This window comes from Protobothrops mucrosquamatus, unplaced genomic scaffold, assembly GCF_001527695.2.
Source record: "Protobothrops mucrosquamatus isolate PMUCROS unplaced genomic scaffold, P.Mucros_1.0 scaffold_294, whole genome shotgun sequence".
In the NCBI taxonomy this organism is placed as follows: domain Eukaryota; kingdom Metazoa; phylum Chordata; class Lepidosauria; order Squamata; family Viperidae; genus Protobothrops; species Protobothrops mucrosquamatus.
This window is the reverse complement of record NW_015386370.1, coordinates 2,178,765-2,198,894: the sequence shown is the minus strand read 5'-3', so window position 1 is coordinate 2,198,894 and position 20,130 is coordinate 2,178,765. Positions and strand designations below refer to the sequence as shown.

The 20,130-nt window shown below is 36.7% G+C and overlaps 1 protein-coding gene and 1 long non-coding RNA gene across 3 annotated transcripts in view; one reads left to right on the top strand and one right to left on the bottom strand.

Moving 5' to 3' along the window:
• KIFAP3 (kinesin associated protein 3) overlaps positions 1-20,130 on the bottom strand; it is a 113,110-nt gene that overhangs the window by 52,581 nt on the left and 40,399 nt on the right. The window contains exons 11-12 of the mRNA XM_015832032.2: positions 12,412-12,512; positions 1,212-1,320 (exon numbers count right to left, since the gene is read on the bottom strand). Coding sequence (XP_015687518.1) covers positions 1,212-1,320; positions 12,412-12,512 — 210 coding nt within the window. The remainder of the gene's footprint in view (positions 1-1,211; positions 1,321-12,411; positions 12,513-20,130) is intronic.
• LOC107302873 lies at positions 9,015-14,308 on the top strand. Of its 2 annotated transcripts, none has more exons than XR_001549402.1 (3): positions 9,015-9,128; positions 10,077-10,662; positions 14,172-14,308. It is a non-coding gene; the product is annotated as an uncharacterized LOC107302873 (long non-coding RNA). The 2 variants fall into 2 exon arrangements; XR_001549403.1 differs by having other exon boundaries at positions 10,074-10,662.

The following is a 20,130-nucleotide window of genomic DNA, read 5'->3' as shown; positions in this document are numbered from 1 at the left end:
CATTCTAATTCTCAAGCCACCTAACCACAACAACAGATTTGTATTATCAAGATTCAGCTTCAGTTTATTAGCTCCCATCCAGTCCCTTACAGCCTAAGACATCTATAAAGATTATTCCAATGGAGGCAGAGCCAAATGATGCACACACGCTGATAAACAAGACATTTTGAGGACTCTGGATGACTATCCCCATTGGCTTCATATTGATACAGAGCAGCAGAATATAAAGAATAAAACCTATGGGATCCCACAACTCAAAGATTATGGAATGGAATAAAATAGAAATTACTCACTGCTAATCTCTGGATGGCCAATTTCTCACAAGTAGAATGGAACTACACAGTGCCTCCAATTCACAAACTACTTAGCCATTCCAACAGTAGTCTGTAAGCAATGACCTCTATTCTGAGATCCTCAAAAATAAACATGAAAGTCCCTGTCTTTCTCCCACTAAAGATAATCAATCAGCAAAACCAAGGTTTTCTATGCCATATCTAGGCCTTAAGCCAAAATGAAATAGAACCAGATAATCTATTTTCCTTTTCAGTGCTCTAATCTCTAAGATTTAGATAACATTTTCTTTAGATGAAATACCATCACATTCCCAAAGAACAATGTTAACAGATTTTCAAATGCATCAGATTATTTTAATACAAAAACAGAAGAAATGCTGATAATTATTCCTCACAGTACTAAGATTCTGAACATAAAGTTCTGAAAATATAAACACATAATATAAGAAATGAACTAAATAATTGAATGGTAATTTAACTTGACCTATAAGCCAAAATGAAGCCAGTTTTGTGTAGTGGTTAAGGCACCAGGCTAGAGACCAGGTGGGTGACTTTGAGTCCTAGGAAGGAGGCAATGGCAAACCAATTTCAAAAAACCTTGCTAAGAAAACTGCAGAAACTAGTCCAGTCAGTCCCTAGAAATCAAAAACTGATTTAAAGGCACTCCACAAACAGAAAGCAGAAAAATTTTCATAGTTTTTTTTATATTACATTTAAATACTAATACTTCATTATAATTATATATAATTCCAAAGCACAGAAGGATTCTATTATTTTAATCAAAATAATTATTTGGTAGAAGAGAAAAATGCAAGTTGGCTAAGACAATATTTTACACAATGAAATATCTCTAAAACCAGCTGTTGTTTGTTATTTTGCTCATAGTCAGCAACCTTAAATATACTCTTCAATACTCACCTTCACAAATTAATTGTACATTCCTCTTGTTAGCAGCCAAATTAATGCAGAAGGAAATGAGTTCCAGATCAACATGTTCATCGGGACACTCCAGCAGCATCTTCATTAGCTGGCAACATACGAATATCAATCTGTTACATTTTCAGGACATCTATTTTGTAGCAGAATTAACTGAAGTAATTTTTCCTTTAACAGATTAGAGGAATCTTTTGCTATGAAAGACTATCAATCTACAGAAAAAAATAGTGAAATTGTAGTCAGAGGCAACTGAAGGATGGGGATGTTGTATAAGGTTTGGCAATTTGTTAACATGGCTTTGCCATCTGACTTGGGGATCTGGTAATAGTGACGTGGAGCTTGAAGAATGGCTGTAGCGTTAATGAGATTGTACTCTCCTGCAGATTATCTATTAATGTATGGTTTTAATATTTTTTTTATCGTTTTAATGTTTGTTAATGATTCTTACTTTTTGTTATTTTGTTTTCTGCTTTAACTTTGCATGTCACTTTGTACATCACTCAGAGTCATGTATGTAACATGGGTGGATATATAAATTTACCAAATAAATAAACAAAAAAATAGCTGGCTGGTTGACTTTGGATCAATCACACTCTTTCAGCTCACCTCACCTCACAGGGTGGTGGTTGTTATGGGGAAAATAGGAGAAGGAAGGAATATAAGATATTTTTGTCACCTTGAGTTATTTATAAAAATAATAAAGGCAGGATTAAAAATGTAAAAAACACATTTCTTTCTGTAATCCATCTCCTGTAAAGCACAAAGTATGAAAAAGAGCAAGAAACATTCTGAACATTATCTACAGGAAACAATCAAATGTCACTAGTGTAACAGATGAACCTTTGTGCCAAATATTTTTCTGAACATATCATGATTATTACAGTTGATATACAAGCAAATATATAAAACACAGCAAAATAAATAACTTAAATTACAATAGAGCATTACTCAAAGTGCAAAGTTCAGAGCCACCAACGAATTCTTTAGGTCTAGCCATTTATTATGCCTTGATGCATATAAACTAACTAACTAACTAACTAACTAACTAACTAACTAACTAACTAACTAACTAACTAACTAACTAACTAACTAACTAACTAACTAACTAACTAACTAACCAACTAACTAACTAATTATTTCTTGGTTTTTAGGGGTGGGATTAGAAGACAAGAAATGTTTGCCATTTTAAAAATGGAGGATTAATTGGTTTCTTTAAGTCCTTATGATTTTTGTGTAATATCTTTATTATCTATAACAGAGGTCCCCACCCTTTTGAGCACCAGGGACCAGTTCTGTGGAGAGAGGGTTTTCTGCGGACCGGAGGGGGCGTAGTTTCATGTACTGCGGTTTCATGCCCTGTGGATGGGGCTTTGCTTGTTTCCATGGACCGGCTTCTGACATGCCGCAGCCCAGTGCTGGTCCACAGCCCGGGGGTTGGGGACCCCTGATCTATAACCACTGTCAGTATTTACACATACTCTGGAAACCAAGAAGCTGAATTATTTATTCCCATAGGTATGGGGTTTGTATCACAGCAGCAGCATTGCATTCACCTGTCCCTAGTATTTAAAAACCATTGGCTATTACAATATTGCTCTTTCTTTAAGCTACACACAGAGGCGTAGCGTGGGGGGTGCAGGGGGGGCCGGCCGCACTGGGCGCAACATCTGGGGGGCGCGCTCGCACTCGCAGCTCTCTGCCCCTGCCTGGCTCACTCACTCTCTCTGCAGTGCTGGCTGTGCGAATCCGATCTGAGCCGCCGGGTCGCCGACGCCGCCCACTGTGGAGGGGGGCGCAAATTACTTGCCCCGGGTGCTGACAACCCACGCTACGCCACTGGCTACACATCTACTGCTGCTTCTATTGGTTCTTTCTGCACATTAACAGGAAATGCCAGCAGCTACTCTGGATCTTGTATTTCTTAGAAAAGCATGCTAAAGTGAAAGACATATTTCTATCTCTCAAACCATTTCCTGTAAAACTGCACTCTTGTTCTTTATGTTCTGAAAGAAGGATATTGATTCATAGCTCACTGTTCAGAAAGCTGCTTGGATATAGACAAATTTCCCATAAACTATGTAACCCTTGGATTAATTTTCATTGGATATTTTGCTGGGGAAAATAGCTATATCCAATTCAATGCAATTTTGGTTTCCAAACAAAGCATTGACTTTCAGTATGAAGTTTTTAAAGAGGCTTGCTGCAATTCAAAGTAATTGCATGTATGGCTTTTGGTATCATATTCAAACAACTAGCATTGGTAAACAAATGAGTTTATAAAATGGTAATCCTTAAAAGTCTTGCTTAATAATCATTAATCAAGTGCAAGATATATTTCTTTCATTCTGAAAAGCAATGTGTTGAGGCACAAGGCTACAAAATTGATTAAAACAGGAGCAACAAAGAGGATATCTCTCTTTCTCTATTACCTTTTTTGGTAATCAAATCTATCATATACAGAATTTTCCCAATTTTTCCATAACAGGATAGAGAACAATCAAAAAAGTTTTGATTACAAAAATGGTCCACAGAAAAAGTTATTTAGTATAACCTTTCCTGGAAATTAGACTTCTGGGTAAGAAATGAGAAACTGAAGACAACTCTGCTAAAAACACAGTCAATAATCGCAGGAGAAGAGATAGTGAGTAGGTCAGTTCTTCGTAATTCATCGCCAGACATGAAAAGTACTTGAGATAACCCACAAGTGTTTCAGACAGCTCCCTATTGCAAGGAAACTACAAGACAGAGGTCTGCAGCAGGTTAGAATTCTGGAAGACATGGGAATAGCCATTTTGTTCAAATTGTGATCAGTGCCTTCAAAAGACACTGGGTTCACAAACTTTCTTTTCTAATGACATTTCGAATTTGTTTTTCACCTGTTAGAAACCTTTAGATCAACATGTCTGAAGGCATCAGGTGAGTTTCTTTAGCAAAGATTACAAGTTTAAAGTGTATATGTGTATATGCATGCACAACGTCTGTGTACTGTACATGTGTGTGTGTATATAAAGATTACAGATTAAAAAAGAACATCTAACTTGATCTATTACTACAGAATGGAGCAAAATATTTTAAAACTGGACACATTGAAGAATATTTCTGAATAATGGACCCAGAAACTAAATTAAATTGTCTGCCTCTATAGTTTGTGTTTAAAAATTATTATGAGAGAGGAACAAGTTTTACCAGACAAAACTGATCTGAAAGTGGATTTAAAATCACAGGTTATAAGCATGATATGGAAAAAGATGCTACACTAGACATACAAATGAAACTGGCTTAATAATTAAAGGGATTTACAAGAAACAAACCAAGAGAACAGCCTGGATAATTTTCCTAAATTGGATTTACAAAACACTTTGAAGAATTTTGTGAGAAGGGACAAGTAAAAATGAAATCAAGTTCTACAGATTTATTGGAAGGGTTTAAGGATCAAAAATATTAAAGTAAAAGGAAGGTATATAAAGTTTATTTTATTTGATCAAGGTTAAAATAGATATGTTATCTCTAGTAACCCTTACAAGACTTTTGCTGATCAGGACTGAAATGACATGGTTTTAAGGATTTGTTTATAGGCAAGACAAGAGATACAGGTAGTCCTCGAGTTACGAGTGTAATGGAGCCTGCTCATTCTACTCATAACTCAAAAACTCGTAAAGTGAATCTTGTACCTCGAACGAGATCACTCCCTTGCTCGTTAAGATACATGCAGCTCGTTAAGTGAACATGAGGTATCTCAGGGTGGGAAAGGCCATGGAGAACCTAGTGATGGAACAGGCCCCCAAGGCCTCCCCGACCCATTAAGATACCTCATGCTTCCCCCTCCCTTCCTGCTGTGCTGGACTCACCTGGAAAAGATCCGTCTCCTCTCTGCCGCGGTTCCTGTTGCCGCCCGAATCTGTGCCCGGGGGATGCTTCCGCAGCCCCCCACAATCCGATCCGGGCTTCGGAGGCCTTTTCCAGGCCGCTGCCACCCAGATCTGAGGCTGGGGGACACTTCTGCGACCCCGTGACCCGATTTGGGCGTCGGAAGCCTTTTCCAGGTTGCTGCCTCCAGGAAACAGTCTGTCGGAGGGCTATGTAAGCATCCCCCGGCCTCAGATCCGGGCGGCAGTGGCCTGGAAAAGGCCTCTGGAGCCTGGATCAGGCTGCAGGGGGACTGCAGAAGCGTCCCCCGGCCTCAGACCCAGGTGGCAGCGGCCTGGAAAAGGCCTCCGATGCCCCGATCCAGCTCTGGAGGCATGTGGAAGTGTATCCTGGCTTTGGTTCCATTCCCTGTTGCACAGAACAGAGGTCTAAAGTACTGTGAGATCATAGCATGAGATCTCGCCCCACTGATCTCATGTGATCTTATACTACTTTAGGCCTTTATTCTCTGTGAACACACGGAAGGCCTGGAGCAGCCTAGAAAGGGAAGGATCTCTGTCTTTGCACGGTGAGTATTGAAGGCCTGGTGCTTAGGGAGACCCAAGCGGGGGTGGGGAGGGAGGGAATAACCGGGATGAATGTTGCAGTGTCACTGCAGTCGCTCGTAAGGGTGAATGACTGCCATGTTGTGGCAACATTCGTAATTTCAGGACTTGCTAGTAAGCACTAGAGGGTGCTCATCACGTAACTTTGAATGAGCGTTAAGTGAACATTCGTCACTCGGGGATTACCTGTACAGAAAGATCATTTGTTTCATTTTAAGAGAATGTGATAACTTACTAAAATTATTTATAAAATTTTAATACACTTGTTTACAAAAGTATGAGGAGACATAATAAGTATCTGCTCTTTGAAACACAGCTTGGTAATTTACTGGGATCCATAAATAAAATCTTCAGCCAATAGTCAAATACATTAATTGCTAGGTGATTGTATATGGGATACATCCAACTCTGCCTTTATTGCTGAAGCTGTCATGGATTTGTCCACCCCCAAGATGTATTTCAGGAAATCAGACTATATTTATTTCAGTAAGGGAACATTTGTGCATAGTTCTGCAATGTATCTAATAATTATTTTGCTGTTGTATACCTTGATGATTAGAACTAGGAACCAAGAAACCTATGTTCAGTGAGCTACCTTACAACAACAGTAACTAGTTGCCTGGAGAATGAATTCAATATAATGCAAACATAAGCAATAGAACATAATGATACCAGAGTCTTAAATTTTAAAAGAACTGATTTTAACAAACTCAGAGAGAGTTTGGCAAAGAGACCTTGGATGAAAATCCTAAAGGGGAAAACAACTCAAGAAGCTTGGGAAACTCTAAAAAATATGATCATAAAAGCCAGTCCAGCACAATACCACTGAAAAAGAAAAACGAGAAATCTAAGAAGAAACCAGCATGGCTGCACAAAGATTTCTCTGACAAACTGAAAGACAAAAAGGACAAGTACAAAAAATGGAAAGAAGGACACCTAACTAAGGCAGAATATCAGCAGTTAGCCAGAATCTGCAAAGACGAAATCAGGAAAGCAAAGGCTCAAAATAAACAAAGACTTGCAACAAGAGCCAAAGATAATAAAAAAAGTTTATTTCAACACATAAATAACAAGGAAAAAAAATCAAGGAAACAGTCGGTCCACTAAAGAGAGAAGCCGGTAAGGAAGTAACAGGCAGCAGAGAGAAAACAGAGCTGCTTAATTTATTCTTTGCATCGGTCTTCATGCAAAAAGAAATTATAGCCCAACCTACCAAAAACATAACTGTAAAAGATAGATTAGAAATAAAAGTTAAAATAAGCAAAAAAAAAAAAATGGTAAGAGAACATCTGTCTGATCTTGATGAATATAAATCACCAGGACCTGATGGATTACATCCCAGAGTTCTGAAGGAGCTGGCAGATGTCATCTCAGAACCACTGTACCATATCTTTCAAAACTCCTGGAGCACCAGGGAACTATCTGAAGACTGGAAAAGAACTGATGTGGTTCCCATCTTCAAGAAAGGAAAATAAACAGACTCAGGAAACTACAGATCAATATCAGCCTAACATCAATACCTGGGAAGATACTGGAAAAGATAATCAGAAAATAGATCTGCGAACATCTAGAACAAGTAAAGTAATAACTAAAAGTCAGCATGGGTTTGTTAAAAACAGATCATGCCAAACCAATCTTATTTTATTCTTTGATGAAGTGACTAAATTAGTAGACCAGCGAAATGCTGTGGACATAGTATACTTAGACCTCAGCAAGGCATTTGACAAAGTAGATCACAACCTACTTCTTGGTCAGCTAGAAAAAAATGGGATAGATAGCATCACCATCAGATGGATTTGCAACTGGCTGACAAACTGTACTCAACGAGTAGTCCTTAATGGTACTACGTCTACATGGAGGGAAGTAAGCAATGGGATACCACAAGGTTCCGTCTTAGGCCCAGTACTCTTCAATATCTTCATAAACGACTTAGATGAGGGAATAGAAGGGGAACTTCTATTCCAGATGGATCTTGACAAACTTGAACTCTGGGCCAAGTGTAAAGTCTTACACTTAGGCAGGAAAAACCAAAAGTACACATATAGATTGGGTGAAACCAGGCTAAATAGCAGCAACTGTGAGAGGGATCTTGGAGTGTTAAAGGACAATCAATTAAATGTGAGTCAACAGTGTGTGGCAGCAGCTAAAAAAGCCAATGCAATCCTAAGTTGCATTAGCAGAGGGATTCAATCAAGATTGCGTGAGGTACTAATACTACTCTATAAACCCTTAGTAAGACCACACCTAGACTACTGCAACCATTTCTGGTCTCCACACTATAAAAAAGATATTTAGACTCTAGAAAAAGTGCAGAGAAGAGCAACAAAAATGACTAGGGGACTGGAGGCTAAAACATATTGAAGAACGGTTACAGGAACTGGGCATGGCTAGTCTAGTGAAGAACCAGGGGAGACATGATAGCAGTGTTCCAATATTTGAGGGGATCTCACAGAGAGGAGGGAATCAATCTATTTTCCAAAGCACCTGAAGGCCAGACAAGCAATAACGGATGGAAACTGATCAAGGAGAGATTCAACCTAGAAATAAGGAGAAATTTTCTGACAGTGAGAACAATCAACCAATGGAACAGATTGCCTTCAGAAGTTGTGGAAGAGTCATCACTGGAAGCTTTCAAGAAGAGACTGAACTGCCATCTGTTAGAAATGGTGTAGGGTCTCCTGCTTGGGTGGGTTGGACTAGATGACCTACAAGGTCCCTTCCAACCTGTTATTCTATTCTATTCTGATTTAGGGCAGAATATGCTTCCTTTTTCACTACTGGGGAAAAGGCAATCAAAGCTGGATGGCTGTAGTCCTTAAAAAACTCCTCTTGAAACGTGGGAACCAGACATTCTTTTCTGTGACAACAATTCCTAAGTACACATAGGACTTAACCTGGTCTCTATAAACATGTTCAGGCTCCAGTTACACTTAGTCCTTCTAGTCCTGAAGACAACCAACTTGGCCTTGGACTTACTAATATTAATATATTTAGAAACACAGTATGAACTGAACTTATGCAGTAATCTTATCATCCCTACCTAGGAGTGCAACATTAATATTATATAATTTCCTAAAATGGATAATTACAGATTTATTTTTAACTTTGGACATCTAGGTCTGCCAGATATATAGTCTGAACTATACATTTTGCAACTGGCTTTCTTCAAATTAACAGCTTTTCTAGTATCTGTAATAAAACTTAAAAATTTTATGAACAGCAAGACTCTGAGTCTTTTAGTTCAAGTATAGTCTGGTTGAAGGCTGACATTTGAGACACCTCTGGGAAAAGTTAAGTATAGATGTTTGTTTTACCCCATCTGTGCCAGAACAAACATCCAGCTTTGATTGCTTCTTTTCCTATAGTGAAACTCCAAAAGGAAGCATATTCTGCTCTAAATCATCCTCCGGGCTGCTAATTACTACAGGTTTGTGCAAGTTGGGGCTAAAGAGTGTGTGTGCATGCGTAGTATACTGTATATATGTGCTACTATTATTTATTAGAACCTTCTATAAGAAAAATAAAACTTGAAACTTCATTATAGCATAGACCAGCATGCAGTAATACAATATAAAGGTGTTTTTTTTTTAAATTACATGATAAAAAAGGGGGAAATTTACAAAACCAATCAGGGTAGAATTAAACTTGCTACAGTAGGTAACTAATAATCAAAATAATAAAACTTGAAATTAAAAGAATATTTAATACACTATCAAGAAGCTATTATACCCAGAAACTTAAAACATTTTTTAAAAGTGCCATAAACCTATTTCTGCATATTTACAACTGAAAATGAATCCTTTTATTTAAAAAAAAAATACTTAGAATATGCCATCGCTACTAAACTGAGTTCCTATACAAAAAAATGGAAGGAAGAGGAGTCCTGTAATTTTATCTAGAGTAGTTCAAAGTGTTTAGAATAATCCCTTAGTATGAGTTCCATGTTTCCCATTATGTCTTAATTTAATTTGATTGCAACTCGTGCCACTTCAAAGGAAAGTGTAATTGTTGCCAAATAGGAAATATCAAAATTAAATTTGTTCTGCTTTTACTGCAACCATTGTCATCTTTTCTTCATTTAGAAGGAGAGCAATAAAAGGGTTACAACGGGTGCAATCAGACAAGTCCCACGTTGAGTATCAGATGCCTGCAGCGGAGGACTAGAATCACTGTGTCTAGACTCTCTGGCACCTGACTTCACTTATTTACCAGTGACCAGAGGCCAACCCCCAACTGCTTTCCTTTCATACACCTCAGTCCAGTTCTCTCTATCCCCAGCTCACACATCTTTGAATGATTATGCCAGACCTGCATGCCTCTGACTGGCTACTCCCTAACTCTAATGTTTGAAGTAAAGCTCTGGTTTCTTCAGCAGATAATCGAGGACAAAAGCTAACGGGGCTGTCAACTGAGGACGTTTACCAGCATTAAGTAGATCAAAGAGGGACCAAAAAAGCATAGTGGAAAACATGTGGATAAGTCAGCTGCAGCTTGCCTACTATTCTGTGGAAGAATATTGAATATCACTATGACATCATTGCATAACCATGCTCTTTGATTGGCCAGACTATTACCTATAAGCTCTGTTACAAACATATGGTTTATATTTGCACCTATTTAAATAACGCTTGTGATGGTGGGATATAAACAAGAATGGACTTTTAATTCTAACTACAATTTCATCCATTAATCTATGGAAATGAAAAAAGTTTTCTAGTGATATTGTATTCTCATCAAAGATTGAAGTATTGCAAAACAATTCTATGAGCCTGCAAGTTCCATACATGAAACAAACAGAACTTTGAAAACAGATTTAAACAATCAAAGTTTATTTGACACTTCTGTTACAGTCTGCAAAATTATGATAAACTGGAAGCTTATAATTTACATTTCTGAAAAGGAAGAATCAAAGATTCAATCTCACTTTTTATGATAGTTGGATATGGAAGAAAAAGGAAAAAGTAAGCATATATTTTGGACTATTTCTAAACACTATATAAGAATTATCAATAAACAGTGCCTCCACAGACCAATGATACAAACAAGTATAAATAACCACAACTAGGAGCGGCAACTCATTTGTTACAGTCACTAAGTGAAACCATGAGTGGGCTTATGATTTTACTTCAGCTTTCCTTTCCTTTACAGACCTGGTAAGGTCATAAATGTGAGGAATGATTGTAAAGATATTTCTTCATCATTATTATATTGTGAACAGCAACTGTACAAAGAAGTTACTAAATGAGGACTACCTATAAATGTATTTCTATTACATGGGAACAAAATAAATGACCAGTGATATAAATATGCCAACTGATGTAAATATAGACTATACTGGACAGACGATTCTGATTCTAATTGCAAATCATATGCTTTTATTTCTTAGTTTATTAAGGCATAGATGCCACACTTAATTTCTATTCAGACCAATTTGCTTAACAAATTAGAGAGATAACTTGCCAGAAAGTAAATAAAAAAGAAGTGTAATTATAAGGGGAAAAACAGCTACAGATACTTTAAAAAAATCAGTTCAATTTATTAAATAGCCATTTACTAAAAAGTTTAGGTATTAAACTCTATTGTCACAAAAAAGAGTAAATTTGAATATTTCTTATTTTAGACTAAAGTCTATAATAAAAATCAGTTCTGTTCATATTGTGAACAGTTCAAAGGCTTGTTAGTCTCCCCTTCCCCACCTACCCCCTCAGTGAAGGCAGAAAACTGTAAGATAGGATATTCTCAAATATAGCCCTGAGTTTATGGAATAACCTTCTAAAGAAGCCTCCCTGTTATCCATCAGATACCTAAAAGAAAATCCTCTTCTGCCAAGTATTTTAGATTTTAAAAATCACTTCCATTTATCAATTAATTGTCATATTATACCAGATATCACTGACATTTGAAGCAACGATCTGAACAGATACTTTACCAGATTTTAACTATCCAATTGTGAAAATTTTTAAAAACTAATTGTAAGGATGGCCGTTTGACAGATTAAGTTACAATATATACAGTATATTGTATATGTATATTGTATATGTATGTTGGGGATTTCCATATTTATGTGTCAAAATTTCATTATAGAATACTATGGATGCGATCCAACCTAAATGGTACTGTTTACAATCAAGTATTTTTTTTTAAATGACTGGACTCCAAAAATACTAAACTAAGGTTAATTTGTGCAATAATTAGATTCATGCTGTATATATGTGTACTAAATATTGACATGTAACTGGAACAGAAACCTATCAACTAAGCAGAATTACCAGCAAAAGAAATGTTTTGAATAAACCAGATCAAGAACATTAAGTTACTGAACATATCAATACAATCTAGTGCCTTTACTGAAAAAATGAATGGAAATATAAAATTACAAGGACCTCAGTGTTAGTTAAAAATCTCAACAGCAGAGTAGGATAAATATATCCCTAAAAGTTGCCCTGAGATATTTGTAAAAATCTTTTATAAAAAGATGTGTTTAAATACTATCATTATAATTTAAATAGTGCAACCATAATAAAAAATAGTTCAGCATTTGATGTAGAATTAAAGAATATTCAACAAAACTGAAAAGACAAAAGCAGCAGCAGAATTAATATCACATTACTCTACCCCTTAAGCTTTACTTGGAGACCCACTAGCTGTTGACTCTTGCTTTAAGGACTTTCAAGATAGAACTAGTATGAAGGGGGGGAAAACATACCTACCTGAGGTATACAGTCAGTATAAGCAAACATTGACTTAAAACGATCATCCATGCTTATATGATAGAGAATACACATAGCCACTTGTTTATAATTTTCATTTCCTGGGGGAGGAGGAAACAAAAACATTTAACAATGAGCATCTATATGAATTAGTCACATCTGATTTATATTTAGCCACATTTAGAAACTATTTTCAAAGCTTACAGAAGGAACAGTTTTTTCTAATGATTATGACTGTTTTTAAAATAAAGTATTTTCAAGGAAATCTCATACTAAGAAGAAAAGAAACAAGGGAACCAGTTTAGAGAGAAATTTATTTTGCTATTGTATAGTGCAGTTATTATCCTTTATACTCACAGAGAAGACAATCATAGGTAAGTCAATCTTGAATTTTTCACCAAAATATCATAAGCTGACCGTTGAAATTTTTGTAAGTTTTAATTTTCACAATTGGTTTATCCACAGATGATGCATTTTTCATAATATTTTCACCGTATTCAAGGGTTAGCTTATCTGCAGATGGGCCATGAGTATATCAGGACACTTTGAAAAGGTACTACTGTACATACTCGCACATAAGCCAAACCCAATTTGGGGGGTATATTCTGGAGCCTAAAATTCTCAGTTTATCCACAAGTCTATACTTGTGTTTACTTTCCTCATAGGTATTTTATCTTTAGAGTAGGCTAAATGTTGCAAGGATGTAAATTGCCAATTATTTTCCCTTTTATTAGGATCTCCTGCTTCCCCATCCCATCAATTTAAAAAGCTTAGTAACTTGTTCATTAGTTCTATGAATAAGATTTGAAAGGATTGATGAAGAGTTGTATACAAAGTGAAGTAGAAAAATAAGATTCTTTGTGCAGACCAGGTAGAAATACTTTGGGCACAATCCAGTTAAATGTTTTGGACTGGAATCAACATGAATGAATGAATGAATGAAAAGTATTTTACTAAACCTTTTTACATTATGGAGAAATTCTATAAAATTATATCTTTCTAAGACATAATATATAGTATAATATTATATATAATATATATAATATATAATATATAGTATAGAACATAAACATTAACTTTCCAATAAATGTGGAATATTGGATGAAAATAATTTTTCATGTGATCCTATAATATACTTATTCAGAAATATTTGTCCTCAAACTTCAGATAATAAAAATACTGTTGAAAATCAACTATGGAAAGTGTCTGGAATACGCACTTTACACATCATGCAAGTAAAAAACTAATGATATCTTAATATTCTAAAAAAAAACATTTCTGGAGCTACGTTGTTTAGCCTTATTGAACTGTCTGATTCTCATGTATGATAAAGGATTTTATTTCTTTTCTAGATATCAAAATGTACCTTAAAAAGAAAAAAAATTGCCATATCCTATTTATCATTACCACAGCCATGTTCTTCATCTAAATGTCAGGAAATAGCTAAGCAAAACTATGGACATCATCTCTACTTTTTTCCTTAAGCGCAATGGTCTATTTTAAAATAGTTTCAGTTTATTTTTCAACAAATCATACTTGGAAGATTTGAAATAAATTGTGAGAAGGGAATTAGAAAGGGACTAGTGGAAGGTGCAAGTCTGGGGAGGGTGTCTGTCATTCTCTCAATTGCATCATTTGCCAGTGAAGGCTGGAATAATCAACACAATCCCTCCCCCCCAGCACCCTCCACAGACAGAAATTATATTTTATATTATAGTTTTCTAATAATTATAATTATATAATTATGTTATTTTTTTTAGGAAGCCACTGAAGAAAATGAACAAGAGAATGTTTCTGGAGCTATGCCTATAATTTATAATGAACTTACAGGTTGTGAGCAGTAACTTGTCCACCATTCTGCATAAGTATTAGTAACATAGTGCTATTATTTGTTTTATGTTAACAACTAAAAAGAGCAAAAACCCATTTATGCATGACTGAAAATGAAAATTAAAATCATCTGTAAATAGAGGCCAAGAATTTTTTTTAAAAAAAAATACAAAACCCATATTTTTTAAAGATAAAGGGAGAAAATTAGAAAAAAATTCATTAAAATGTCTCATAGAGACAGAATTTACAAATTAGACTTAAAACCTGAGCCCTAGAAACAACATCCTGGACACCATGGATTACAGATAGACCTCAACTTACAACTATTCATTTAGTGACCATTCAAAGTTACAATGGTACTGAAAAAGTGACTTATGACCACTTTTCAAACTTACAATTGTTGCATCATCCTCCTGGTCACATGATTAAAATTCAGACACTTGGAAACTGCCATGTATTTATGATGGTTGCACCATCCTGATGTCATGTGATCAGGTTTGTGAGCTGAAAAGCAAAGTCAATGGGGAAGCCAGATTCACTTAACAACTGTGCTACCAACTTAACAACTCCAGTGATTCATTCAACAACTGTGGTAAGAAGTCGTAAAATGGGGCAAAACTTACTTAATAGCTTAGCAACAGAAGTTTGGGCTCAGTTGTGGTTGTAAGTTGATGACTACCTGTATGGCAATAAATCTGAATAATGAGCTCATTAACAAATAAATAAATAAATAATGTTCAGAAATCCTTTTCTCGGGAATTTATTATTAGTTAACCAACTAATTAGTGTGAATTTCATTCAATTGTCCTTTGCATTTATAATACCATTCTGAATTATTTGTTCATTCCCAGATGAGGCAAATTAATCCTCAAAATATCAGTCATTAGCAGTCACAACTGACTATTCTATGTGAGATATTGCTATTATAAAATACATTCAGTGATTTGTAAAAATAATACTGTTTAAATTTGCAGCTGAGGTTCATCTGGAACAGTTGTGGTGGAAAAATATTGTCCCTTGGGCTGTTTTCACACCACATTTTCAACAAATTTAAAGTTCCAACTATACATATCTTGGATCTCAAGTTCAAAATCATTCTATGCTTTTGAATAGTAAGCCACAAAATAGCAGTTGTGGAGCAGAACTATTTAGCACACCACTCCTATAATTTTAAGGCTAGAGTTGGGACATACCTGCCTCATTCATCAAAGCCAATTCGAAGCATCTGACTTACAGAATGCATTGCAGTGACTGAAAACTCATACATATATGCAAGAAGTGTCATATATGCTTCTGAAGAGTCAAAATGTGTTAAAAGAGATATTTAGGAGTTGTTTCTTTGTACATGAAATGCCTTCTCTTGCTGACTTCAATCATTTCAAATAGACAATACCTGTGTTGACACATGGGCACATACATATTAAGCCAAAATTGTTTGATTTTCACTTGGTGTTATGTGTGACTCCAGGTACTATATGATTTGCAACAATGGTTGAAATTAGCCTTCCCCAAACTCAATGTCCTCTAGTAATACAGAGTTCAATTCCCTACCTCTTAGGGAATTGGTGGGTTAGCCATGCTAGTTAAGCAGTTCTGGGAGTTGCCCTACTTCCAGAAGTACCTAAGTTGGAGAAGTGGTTTAAGTCTCCTGTTGATTGTTTTAATAGCTTTTGGTGGATTTATGTTTTTAGTTATTTTTTTATTGCTTTTGTATTTTTCATTTCATTATGTGAGTTGAGTGGCTACATGAACAGAACAAATTACTGTTATATGTGAAATGCCTGATGAATCACTTATTTGGAAAATGGAATATTGTCAACTACTTTTTACTTTCACCCAAAGTTGGTATTAAAAACCCAAAGTTGGGTATTAAAAACTACTCAACAATGTAATGTTAGCCATCCTCTTTCTACATGCTAGGTATGTATTGGAATAACATTATGCTTTTGAATTAAGTTATTTTAGCACATCAAGAATAGACAGCCTTTTGTGATCATGGTCTGTACATTGTTGTTGTTAAACCATTTTTTGATTTCTGATGACTGCAGGAGTTACAAATATGACACAACAATGCCACTAGAGATTAGGATTAGAATTTCTGAATTGATTTATGAAAGTCAGTAGGGTTCTTTGAAATAAATAAAATGTATGGATTCTACCAAACATTTAATGCATCTACAATTCAGCATCACTTTGATTGCTTAAAGGAAAAAAATCATACCACTGTCATTCATTAAAATACTGAATTCAGAAATATAACTTCCTTAGAAATATACATTAATTTTGGTGGAAGGTACAGTACCTCACCAGTTAGATTTCTTTAAATGTGCACAATTGAAAAAAGTAATAATCGTTGTTATCATTTACTACTACTGTTTGGGAGATAAAAGACTTTGCTGTAGTTGTCTTGGAAGAAAATATTTAATACTTTGAAAAACAATTTAGACATTGAAAGCAATGTCATTAGATATCTAGATATAAATATCCAAGAGGAGAATCAGTTTGATGTAGTGATTATGAAGCTGGTCTAGAAATCAGGAAACTGTGAGACCTAGTCCTACCTTAAGCAAGAAAGTGAGCAGGATGACCTTGGGCCAGTCACTGTCTCTCAGCCCAATCCAACTCTTGTTTGTTGTGGAGAAAATAGGAGGAAGTATTATTTATGTTCACTGTCTTACATGAAGTAATAAAGGTGGGATAACAGTCTAATAAATAAATAAAATGGGGCAGAGGATTCTTCTGTGAACTTATTTATATTTTATGTTAATTATTTTAGTAGTAATTTTGTAGTAATTTTGTTTTAATTGTTTATTTTATTGCTACCCAGAGTCATATCAGTGAAATGAGCAGCTATACGTGCTTAATGAATGAATGAATAAATGAAGAAAGAAACATGGGGGGGGGCTGACATAGATGTTGTACATAGCAGCACAAAATAAATCCACCTTCAAAATAAATCTGAGTAGTTACCATAGTCTGCAGACCATTTTTTTTTTATTCTTCATATGTTATAACCAATTACTGCTAGGAAGAAATGGACACCTCACGCAACATTCACACATAAAATATTGAAACCAGCTGTAGCAGAACTGCTGTAAGAATGAAGGTTTTTCCATTTAATTGGAAAAACAGGAGGAAACATAACATTTTACTGTTATGAGTAACTTTAAGCAATCTTGATAAGATATTGCTGAACTCTTAAGGCAAGACATATGCTTTCTGTTATGTTCTGCTGCATCTATTTTACTGTTTGCTCACTTAATTGGGTTGGGAAATGCATGTTTCTTTATAGGATAAATTAGACTTAATTAGAAAAACACTGCTGCTTTTAATAAGTAACTCCTTTCTCATGTGTATATATAAACTGTTTGCTTGAGGGGTGTCAAATTCGATTTCACTGAGGGCCGCATCAGGGTTCTGGTTGACCTTGGGGGGCCGGGGTGGACATAGTGGGAGTGGGCATGGCCAGGGTGGATGTGGCCACCTCAACATTGCTCGTGTCAGGGGGCGCCTGTGGTGGCCTGGGCAGGGCTGGGGGGATCCATTGCTTCCAGCCTAGGAAGGTGAGACCAGGACGAGCACTATACCCTTGTCCACCAGAGGAGCCTTGCTGTCCCTCTCAGGCCATGCAGAGAACCCCCAGTGATGCAGGCTGCCCAGAGCCCTGGGCAGTGGAGGGCAAGTGCCCAATCCAGCCTTTCCCGAGGCTGTGCTTATCTCCTCCTCAAAGCTGCTGCTGACTGGCTTGCTCTCCTTAGCAAAGTTGCTCATGGTGTGTGCGGGAGGGCAAAATGTGTGGGTTAGAGGGAGGCCCATTCCCTCTCCCTGCGAGGAGACCCTGCTTTGTAACCAAAGCATCCTCAGCAATAGGATGGGAGACCACCAGGAGACATCAGGAGGAAGGGACAAGGGGATAATGAAAGGGCAGCAGGGCTGCTCGTGGCCAAATGCTAAGGCAGGACTTCTCTCAGACCTTCCTCCCTCTCATTATAATCTTCATTCCTTCCCCCCTCCCTCCCTTTTTTCCTCCCTTCCTCATCTCTTCCCTTCCTCCGCGCTCAGGAAGGGGTGATGGGAGGGGGAGAGATTGCCAGCACTGCTGGTGTCCATGCTGCCACCGGCCGTCACTATCCCACGCAGGCAGGCAGGGCCAGTCCCGATGAAAGGGAAGCCTTGTGGCTGCGAGGCTAGGTCAACGAGCAGGCCATGGAGGTGTTGATGGGAGGGGGGGGTTGCACTGACCTACAACCTAGTTGTGTCCATCAAAGCCAGAATGCGCTCAGCCTTAGATCCATGGGGCAGCCCTGGAACCAGTGAGGAGCCGCCCTGTTACCTCTGCCCAGCCCCTGCGCACAAGAGACAGCCAGCGACAGTGTCCTGAGTGAAGTCAGCCTGTGGGGCAAGACAGCCAGCATGGATGCCAGACTCCACTTGCACGCACGTCCAGGGGGCAGGGCGCAGTCACCCATCACTAGTTTCAGGGCTGCTCTGTGGATCTAAGGCTGAGCACGTTGTGGCGTTGATGGCTGGCACCAGGTTGTAGGATCAGTGCCCGGTCAGCCTGGGCCGGGCTGAGGTGCCGTGGGCCGATCCTTCACTGTTTCCAGAGCAGGTCCCTGGGCCAGAGGGAACCACATGGTGGACCGGATCCGGCCCACGGGCCTTGTGTTTGACATGTCTGGCTTAATATATGGTTTTAAATTCAATATGAAAAGGATAGTTTTTAAAAAATAGCTTTTGAAAGGATCATTCATAAAAATAACAATGTTAATAAGGTGCCATAGCTAAGACAGAGGAAGAACAATGCAAAGCAAAACATAAAATAGATTAACATAGCAGGCCTCTTGATTAAAGAGAATGAAAAAATGATAACGTGGAAAAAAAATAAAAATCATTTACACAGAATTCCAATTTTAAAATGTCAATGACAAAAAATGTGAAATTTTGAGCTGATTTATCAGAAACAATTCTTTAGAGCCCTGATTTCAAAAAATTATTAACTCTCCAGTAAAAATTGACATTTTTAAATAGCACCTTTAAGAACTTGTGGAGATTGTGATGTTCCGATGAATGCTACGTAACATGAATTTTCTTATTTTGAAACAAAATAAAATGCATTTTTTAATGTTCATTATATGTCTAACACAAAAAGAATGGTCACTGTTTTGAAATCTGAAGCATCACTATAAAAATATAAAAGGAGTGAGTCAAGATCACAGCACCACTGGAAAGTATATACCAATTATTTCCAATAGGTTGCTCTGCAATACCAGAATACCCTACTGAAGCATTAAATTATTCCTGCTATATAGAAGGGGTCTTTCTAGTTGTTAATTCATTTCACTTATTTTTTTATTCTGTTTATTTTGCTTGGTTCTGCAGGGTGGTGGGCGAGATCAGATTTTATAGTAATAATCTGAATATTTTCATTTGATTATTTTGTGAATTTGTAATATTTTGATATTAGAAATTGGGTGCCAAGATTCTTTGTAGCGTTTGTGTTATTATGGGACATACCTTTGCTATGCCATTTAGCACTGATCTAAATCACATAATTTATTAAAGACTATATGGTATAGTCCCAATATAAAGTATATCCCAATATAAAGTATATATTGGAGTCACTTATGTGTGAGTCGGTGGCTATATAAATTTGCTTAATAAATAATAAATAAATAACCATTTCATTTTTTTTCTGTTCCCTTTTTAATTCTTCTTAGAACATCTTTCTGAAGTTATGAATGTCAAATTAGTCCAGTTTGGAGAATCCAATCTGAATGTATTATAAACCTTCTTGATGAGCTAAAAAGGCATCATCTTATTAGTTCAGTTACAATTTAGGTCTGGGAAATTGAAAACAGAACTTATTGCTAGATAGATTGATTGATG